Source organism: Megascapheus bottae, chromosome 1 (genome assembly GCF_031878675.1).
Source record: "Megascapheus bottae isolate mThoBot1 chromosome 1, mThoBot2.hap1, whole genome shotgun sequence".
In the NCBI taxonomy this organism is placed as follows: Eukaryota; Metazoa; Chordata; class Mammalia; order Rodentia; family Geomyidae; genus Megascapheus; species Megascapheus bottae.
Genome location: NC_143509.1, coordinates 26,272,939 through 26,281,005, shown reverse-complemented (window position 1 = coordinate 26,281,005; position 8,067 = coordinate 26,272,939). Strand labels below are relative to the sequence as shown.

Below are 8,067 nucleotides of genomic sequence, written 5' to 3'. Positions count from 1 at the left end.
CCATCACGGGTTGCCTTCTGGTATGTCCCTGTCTCTGCTATGCTGGAGCCTAAGGCCTTGTGCTAGACAAGTACTCCACCATAAAGTGACATCCTCAGCTGCCTCCGGAGGCCAGGGGAGGGATGGGCTAAGGCTATCCTGAAGGGGACAAAAGGGGACCTGTCACTCTGTACAGAGCCATCTGAGGAAAAGATGTCAATATCCATGCCGACAAAAATCATGACGGTGACCCAGGCCACCTCTATCCTGTGCAAGGCTTTAGGGGTACAAGGGTGGGGGACCTCACATCAACATTTTAAATGCAATTTTTAATCATCTGGTTGAATAGGAAATGCAACACAAACTTCTAGAAACAGCAAGAGACAGACTTTTATACAAAAAATTTGCTTACAAAACATATGCAAAAAAAAGCTAAAAAAAAAAAAAAAGACACCAAAGGCATCATTCTTGCTAATCTACATAAAAAATTTCATAACTAACGTTTTTATTCTCCTTAAAAAAAATATTATGCTTAGGCACAATTTGCTGGTGGCTCTTGTAGAACAAGCCAGTTCTGCACACGGCAACCTGGCCTGGGCACAGGTTTCCACTTTTCCAGTTTATATAGTTAAGGCATTTTTCTTCTTTCTCACAAAGTGTATATTTTGTTGCTTTTGCTTTCTCGTTTCGTTTATCCAAGAGGCAAAAAAACAAAACAAAATAAACAAAAACAAAAACCAAAACAAAATCCCATACGTCCTTCAGTGGGTGACACGCGGAGGTGGCTGGGACGTGGCTCTCTTGGGCCCATGGATGGTGATGTACCGTGCACGCCGACCCACACTGCAGTGCAGGGCAGCCTGGTCCTGGGTTTGCTGGTGCCTCCTCCAATGACCACTCAAAGGTGCCCGGTGGGGTTGTGGGCTTCACCGAGGCCTGGGTGGGTGGCTGAGAGTGCCATCTGGGGGTCCCCGACCACACCTGACACCTTCTCTTCCTCTCTTCGCTTCAGGCAGGCTGCTTTGGGGTTCAGGTTCCGCTCTGGAGGTGGTGGGGAAAGCACAGTGGGAGAGGGCCCAGGGACAGGGCAGGTGCAGGGGCCACCCTGCTTCTGCCACCTCTTCCTGGAGGACAATATGGAGGGCTAGGGGTGCAGATGCCAGGAGTTGGGGTGTCTGGGGATACTGTGGTCTGCAGATGGCCCGCGCAGCCATGGGACCAGAAGCCGCGAGCAGTGTGCGGCGGTGGGGACACTGGCCTGGGAGCCTACCTCGCACCTGCTGCTCCAGGCCCAGGATGACCTGCACGGCCTGCTGCAGGATTAGCAGTTTGGTCTGTGCCTTGTCCGACTTGAGGTGCAGCTGGCACATGCGCCCCAGCTCCCGGAAGGCCTCGTTAATGTCCCGCACGCGCACCCGCTCTCGCGCATTATTGGCCATGCGCCTCTCCCGGTCCCTCAGGTCTTTCTCCTCCAGGGATAGCACCTCGTCTGTACTGCTGGGTCACAGCACGGGGCCTCTGTTAGTCATGTGGGGACGGGTGGGGCAGACAAGTGTGGAAGGACCACCAGCTGTCTGGGGTGGCAGTGCTGGGTGACTGTGTGGATGTGCAGCAATGTGGGTGACGGCCCTGTACTGCTCTGAAGCTGGGAATGTGACACCTTGACAGCTTTGCTGTCGTGCAGAGTGGTGGCTGCAGCATGGGGGTCCTGATGGAGAGGCTGACTTCATCTGTTCACCCCATGGGCCCTGGGGTGTCTTCCCGTGACAACTCCCTCCCCACGCACACAGTGGAGGCCTGGGCCCCCCCCACAGCTGAGGACCAAGGGGTCTGGGACTCTGAGTGTCATTGTGACTAGCTGGCATCCTCAGAACCCCACCTGACAGCTCAGCCTCTGGCTACCAACACTGGTCCCCAGGACCCAAGGAATCTCACTGACAGCGGTGACAGCAGCAGGCACTGAGCACTAGTGCTCCTGGGAGTGGTGCTAAGTCCTTTTCCTGCCGTGGATCTGCATGAGAACTAGATACTGCGGGCACACTGCCTGCACTCTGGAGTACAGGTACTGGCTAAGGTCCCCTAACTCTGCGGCTTGTGTCCTCCTGAGGAAGAATGACTGCCAATCCTGCCTTAGGCACTCACTGATTACAGTGTGACAGCCGTGCCCCGTGCTCTGCCCGTCAGTGCTCTCCATGGCCTGTTCTGCTCTGAGGCAGCGCACTTGCCTCACTGCCTGCCCACCCTGCCCTTTGGCCAGAGTGGGTCCCTCCGGGTGGCGGCGGCTAGAACCCGGGACAAGCGCGCAGACCAAACTGCCAGTAAGGACCGGAGGCCACATGCTCCCAGGTCAGTGTCACTCACTCCCTCCAAGCCTCTTGGCCGGCTTTGGGGGGGAGGGGAGGCCCCGAGGTTGAGGTGCGGCCATCCGCTTTGGGCAGCAAGTGCGAGGTAAGGAGGGGCTAGAGGCAGGCGGTGGGGAGCAAGACAGCAGACAGCCAGGTGGACGGGACAGCGCAAGAGGCAGAGCAGAGAGGCAGGCTTGGGGGACACAGGGCAGGAGGCACACATGGCCATGAGACGCGGGAGCTTCAAAGCTGCAGGGCTGCAGGAAAGAGGTTAACGGCCAGGCAAGAGCAGAGGTTAGCAAGCAGCCAGTGGAGGATCAGTTGCATGGGGCCTGGGCCAGTGGTGGCCTGGTTGTCCTTCCTCACCTGCCCCGGGAATGGGCAGTCCACACCCACTGGCATACTGGGAAAGTGAGTCAGGAGTCAGGGGCTGGGTGGGCTCAGGGGGGACGGCGAAGGGCGCTTACACACCCACTCGAGCCTCTGGGCTTTTTGAGGGGAGGGGGAGTGACATGGGGAATCCCAATTCAGCTCCAAGACCAAGTACCCTGCAGCAGGGCAGGTTCTGGAGGCCAGTCCTCCTAGAGATGGGTCACCAGGGGAAGTGAGGACAGCCACTGGTCAGGAGGACTCAGGGTGGGCCCTCGTGAGGGGGAGGGATGGCCAGGGTAGGAGCAGTCCGTGGGGAGATCCGGTCACTGCAGGAAGTGGTCAGTGTGAGAGTGCAGGACAGTGACTGGGGGAGTCTCTGTAGGTCAGCTCGGGGAAGCAGGGGTGGTCAGTGCAGGGGAGGCGAGCGGGGGCAGGGCGGGGGCAGGAGCGGCGGGCCGCCCACTGACCTCGCACTTGCTGCTCCAGGTTGAGGATGACCGACACGGCCTGGTGCAGGATGAGCAGTTTGGTCTGCGGCTTCTCGCTGTTGAGGTGTAGCTGGCACATGCGGCCCAGCTCCTTAAACGCCTCATTGATGTCCCGGACCCGCAGCCGCTCGCGGGCATTATTGGCTACCCGGCGCTCCTTCTCCCGCTCAGCCTTCTGCTCTGGGGGGAGAAGGTCGTCCTCGTCCTCGTCTGGGCTATGGGGGAGGGGAGCCGGGGGCCAGAGGGAGATGGTGAGGTGCGAGTGGGCATGGCCCACGGCCTCCCAGTGTGGGCGTGGTGTGTGGTATGCAGGGACCAGGTGTGGTGTGCGTGTGCCCTGCGGGGAGGGGCCCAGGAGGGGCTGGCACCTGGTCCTCGTGCGGGAGGCCTTCAGCTCCTTCTTGTCCTCCTCAGAGTTGTCGGCCAGGGAGTTGTTCTCCTCATCCTCCTTCTCTTCCCGCTTGATCTCCCCGGTGCTGGCTGGGGCACCCACCCGCCCAAGTCCTGTAACAGACCAGGGGTTAGGAGCTGTGGCTGGGTGGGGCAGCAGAGGCCTTCTAAGCTACGTGACAAACTCCTTGGACCCACTTGTAAGGGCACAAGCTAAGAACAAAAGCCAGGCCACCATTTGCAGAAAAAGCTGAAGAAGAAAAAAAGGGGGGCGAGGGGAGATGGTGTGGGAGTGTGGCCCAGTGGTAGTGTTTGCCCAGCACGCACAAAGCCCTGAGGTTCATTCCTCCCTATCACATACACAGAAAAAGCCGGAAATGGCAGTATGGCTTAAGTGGTAGAGCACTAGTCTTGAGAAAGCCCAAAGACAGTTGACCAGGGCCCTGAGTTTAAGGCCCAGATGGGCCAAAAGAAAACAACCCCCCCCCAAAACAAGAAAACCATGCACAGGTTCCAATTCCAGACAGAATGAACGATGAAAAGCAGACATCTAGGCCTTTAGAAGAACATGTGTGAAATCCTATGTAACTGTGAAGTAGAGAAGTATTTCCTGGAATACTAATGAAGGCGAGGAGTGGTATGCATCTGGGATTCCAACGCTGGGGAGGTGAAGGCACAAAGAATCAAGAGTTAAGGCAAGTCTGGGCTAAACAACAGGATTGGTTCAAATATTACCATGACCAGTTGAGGGTGCTGGTGGCTCATATCTGTAAATCCTGGCTATTCTGGAGGCTGAGACCCAAGAACCATGTTCTAAATCCAGTCTGGGCAGGAAAGTCCATGAGACTTTTATCTCCAATTAACCACCAAAAAGCTGAAATAGAGCTTTGGCTCAAGTGATAGGGTATACCAGCCTTGCACAAAAAAGCTCAGGGCCAGCCCTTAGGCTCTGAGTTCAAGCCTCAGGACCAGCACAAATTATAAAATACACTACTAAGAAGAAAACACAGGCAGGCTGTGTGAGGTTCATCTTCCAAAACAAAACTGTAGAACAGGCTGGGAGTTTGGCCTACTGGTAGAGTGCTTGCCTAGCATGCATGAAGACCCGGGTTCGATTCCTTGGTACCACATACATAGAAAAAAAAAAAGCTGGAAATGGTGCTAAAGCTCAAGTGGTAGAGCTCTAGCCTTGAGAAAGTCCAAGGACAGTGCTCAGGCCCTGAGCTCAAGCCCAGGACTGGCAAAAAAAAAAAAAGAAACAAGAAAAAAAAACCCCGTAGAACAAACTGTAGCTAGAAACACACTGAAAGGAGTCTTCTTTTGTAGAAGGAGAGAGAGCCTTGCTTATTTAGGAACATTATAATTTCCAGGCACCATGGCACAAGGCCGGACTAATCTGTGCTGCTGCAATGTTAGTGTATGAGCCACCAGGGCCAACACTCAAAACAGCTGATTCCCAAAAGAACGAACTTGCCAGATCAAAATGGACGTTATGGACACAACCAACATAGGACTTGCCTCTAACGCCGGCAGGGACACCTTCCAGTCAGCCAGAAGCCAAGGAGACCAGCAGCAAGCTGGCACAGAATCCACCAGACATCTCATTTTGTGGGCAGAGCCCACAAAACCTTCATCGCACAGACTAAAGAAAGGCAACATGGTCCTGATGAGCAGTCTAGACTCACGGGAGTGGATGAGGGGGCACCGGAGAAGGCTCTCAGCCACAGAAAGGCGTGTGGGGAACATACGTTATGTCCATGGCAGGGCAGGGGGGTGGTCACCATGGAGCACCCAAGTGCAGCCACTGGAAATGGGCAGATCTCACACAGTGCAAGAAATCAGGTGAAGAACACCTGGCCTCAGGGTGTCGTTTGTATAAGTTCAAGAATGGGAAAATCCACAGTACTGGGGAGGGAGGCTGAGGAAAGGTCCCGTGACAAAAAGCCACCAAGAGCCAGCCAAGCGTGGTGGCTCACACCTATAATCCTAGCTACTTGGGAGGCTATGATCAGAATCCTAGATTAGCCCAGGCGTCTAGGCTTGTTGGGGCAAACTGAAACCCTCCTGCACACTGGTGGCTCACACCACTGTAATCTTAGCTACTCAGGAGGCTGTGATGCCTCACACAGTTCAAAGCCCGCCCAGAAAGAAAAGTTGATGAGACTCTATATACAACTGATCCGTAAAAAGCAAGGCAACTGTGAGCCAGAAAGCCAAGAGTGTGAGGTCCTGAATTCTAGTATTGGCACACACGTAGACAAGTTTAAAAGTAACGAGTCCCTCCCTCAAAAAAATTACCAAGCCAAAAGGGAGGCAGGAGGCATGGCTCAAGTGGAAGACCACTAGTATGAAACATTCAAGTTCCTATCCAGAACAGCAAATATAATATATATATATATAAAACATATGCCACTTATATTTAATTTTACTCCAGTAACTCATACCTGCAATCCAAGATATTGGGGGAGGTGCAGACTGTGAGGACTGCAGTTCAAGGACTGCTAGGGGAAAGTCAGCAAAACCCTATCTCAACAAGCCAGGTATGGTAGAGCATGTTTGGAATCCCAACTACATGGTAGATAAGATGATTGAGGTCTGGGTCAACCCAGGCCAAAACTTAAGATCCTATTAAAAAGTCAACTAAACCAAAAAGGGGTTGGGTGTGGGACTCAATTGGTAAGAGTGCCTACCTAAGTTGAATCAAATCCCTAAAACTGACAAGTCCCCCAAACCTAGAAAGGCAAAGTACATGGTTTGCGGGTTCTCAGTCATGTGGTACTCAAATGCAGTTAGCAAAAGTGCTGAATGTAAGCCGGTGGCTCAAGCCTGTAATCCTAGCTACTCAGGAGGCTGAGATCTGAGATCAAGATTTCTAAGCAACAAAAGGACAACACTCTCATCTCCAATTAACCTCTAGAAAAGGAGAAGGGGGGCTTGGCTCAAGGGTAGGGTGGTAGCCTAGGGCTGAAGAGCTTAGGGACAACGCCCAGGCCCAGGGGTAGGGTGGTAGCCTTGAGCTGAAGAGCTCAGGGATAGTGCAAAAAAAAAAAAAAAAAAAAAAAAGTACTGAATGTGGAACCTGCTTGGGGTTCAACAATGAAAGTGAAAAGAAGACAGACTCATGGGGAGCCAGGGGAACACCCGAGGCCACTGCTGACCCCAGGGGTCAAGGACCTCTGGGATGCAATGTGCTCATCAGTAAGCACCCTGGCCCTACCCATTCCATACCAGTAGTTGATAAGCCAGAATGACAACCAACAAGTCCCTAGCATCAGATCACAGCCACCAGATGGCGCCCTTGAGTACAGACCTTCCAAATCTTCCCTATAGCTCAAAGCCTTGTCTCCTTCCTGACTCCTGCACCTCCTCTCTCTGTTCTAGCCATGCAGGTTGTCTAGATGCTCCTTTAATACATCAAGCTCCTGCCCAGGGCCTTTGTGTGGGCTGACTGTGGTGCCCAGATTGCCTCCCACATTACCTGCCTACTGTCTCTTTCCCAAGGCTCTGCTGAAGGGCCTGACTCTCCTACCTGTCCTGTACCTGTAACCCCTACAAGGGGGGAACTCATTCCAATGTTTCAGTCACCAGTGGTTACAATAGTGCCAGCTACGCAGTGAGCACTTATACATGCTTAACAGACTCAATGAAAGTCAGCAGGCCCCAGAGTGTCCCTGAGGGATTTATGGATCTGAGAAACCTTCTCCGCGGCTGGCACTTGCTCTGGGTTCCCTCCCCATAGGACCAGCTCCTACCAAAATGCTAGTATCCAGAGTCCCCCGCCCCACAGCTAGCCTCAGGGGCCATGGGTTTGGCAGGGGTCACAGCTCTCTGCTCGGAAGGAACTGGTGCTTGGATAGACCCAAGTCCCCAAGTGGTGATGGGACAGATGGGAAGGTTGAAGGGGAAGAACTTACCACTGTAGGAGTCAGGTGGCCGGGAGAGGTCAGGGAGGGCTCCAGGCTGGCTGGGGAGGGCTGCATGGTTGTGCAAGAGGCTGGCATTGCCCACAAGGCCATCCTCAGAGTGGGTGCCCCCAACCTGCAGAAGTGGTAGGAACAGTTGGTGGGGGAGCCCTGAGGTCTTACCTTCCACCCAGCCCAGCCCTGGCCCACACCTTACCAGGCCAGCGTGCCGCCCACCCAGTGACATGGGGCCTGTGAAGCCTGCGGCCAGGGTTCCGTGGCTGGGTAACAGCCCATGCATGTCACCAGCTGTCCCCACAGCGTGGCTGCGGAGGACATGGATGGCCTCGTCCAGGTGGTCTTCCATCTTGCTCTGCTGTGGGGTTGGTATGAGCGGGCAGTGAGGGGTCTGGCCCACGAGGATTGGCAAGCACATGCACATATACTGGGCTGGGCGTGGCTCAGTGGCATAAGGCCAGGAATTTGCCCCCCAGCACCACAAAAGAAAACCAAAACCCCAAACCAAGCCAAAACACTGATCTGCACATGAGCAGCAGGTGGCCCCAGCACCCCACTTCCCATGGAATCATG

The 8,067-nt window shown here is 54.3% G+C and overlaps 1 protein-coding gene across 8 annotated transcripts in view; it reads right to left on the bottom strand.

The window, feature by feature from the left end:
• Positions 1–289: 289 nt before the first annotated feature.
• Tcf3 (transcription factor 3) overlaps positions 290–8,067 on the bottom strand; it is a 30,809-nt gene continuing 23,031 nt past the window's right edge. For 2 of the 8 annotated variants that reach the window (XM_090339035.1, XM_090339026.1), the window contains exons 15-19: positions 7,694–7,852; positions 7,489–7,612; positions 3,553–3,688; positions 3,164–3,399; positions 290–1,020 (exon numbers count right to left, since the gene is read on the bottom strand). In XM_090339035.1, the coding sequence (XP_090195161.1) occupies positions 878–1,020; positions 3,164–3,399; positions 3,553–3,688; positions 7,489–7,612; positions 7,694–7,852 (798 nt within the window). In that variant the 3' untranslated portion in view covers positions 290–877. Of the gene's footprint in view, positions 1,021–1,249; positions 1,477–3,163; positions 3,400–3,552; positions 3,689–7,488; positions 7,613–7,693; positions 7,853–8,067 lie in introns of those variants that run through there. The other 6 variants (XM_090339050.1, XM_090339065.1, XM_090339044.1 and 3 more) reach the window with 6 other exon arrangements.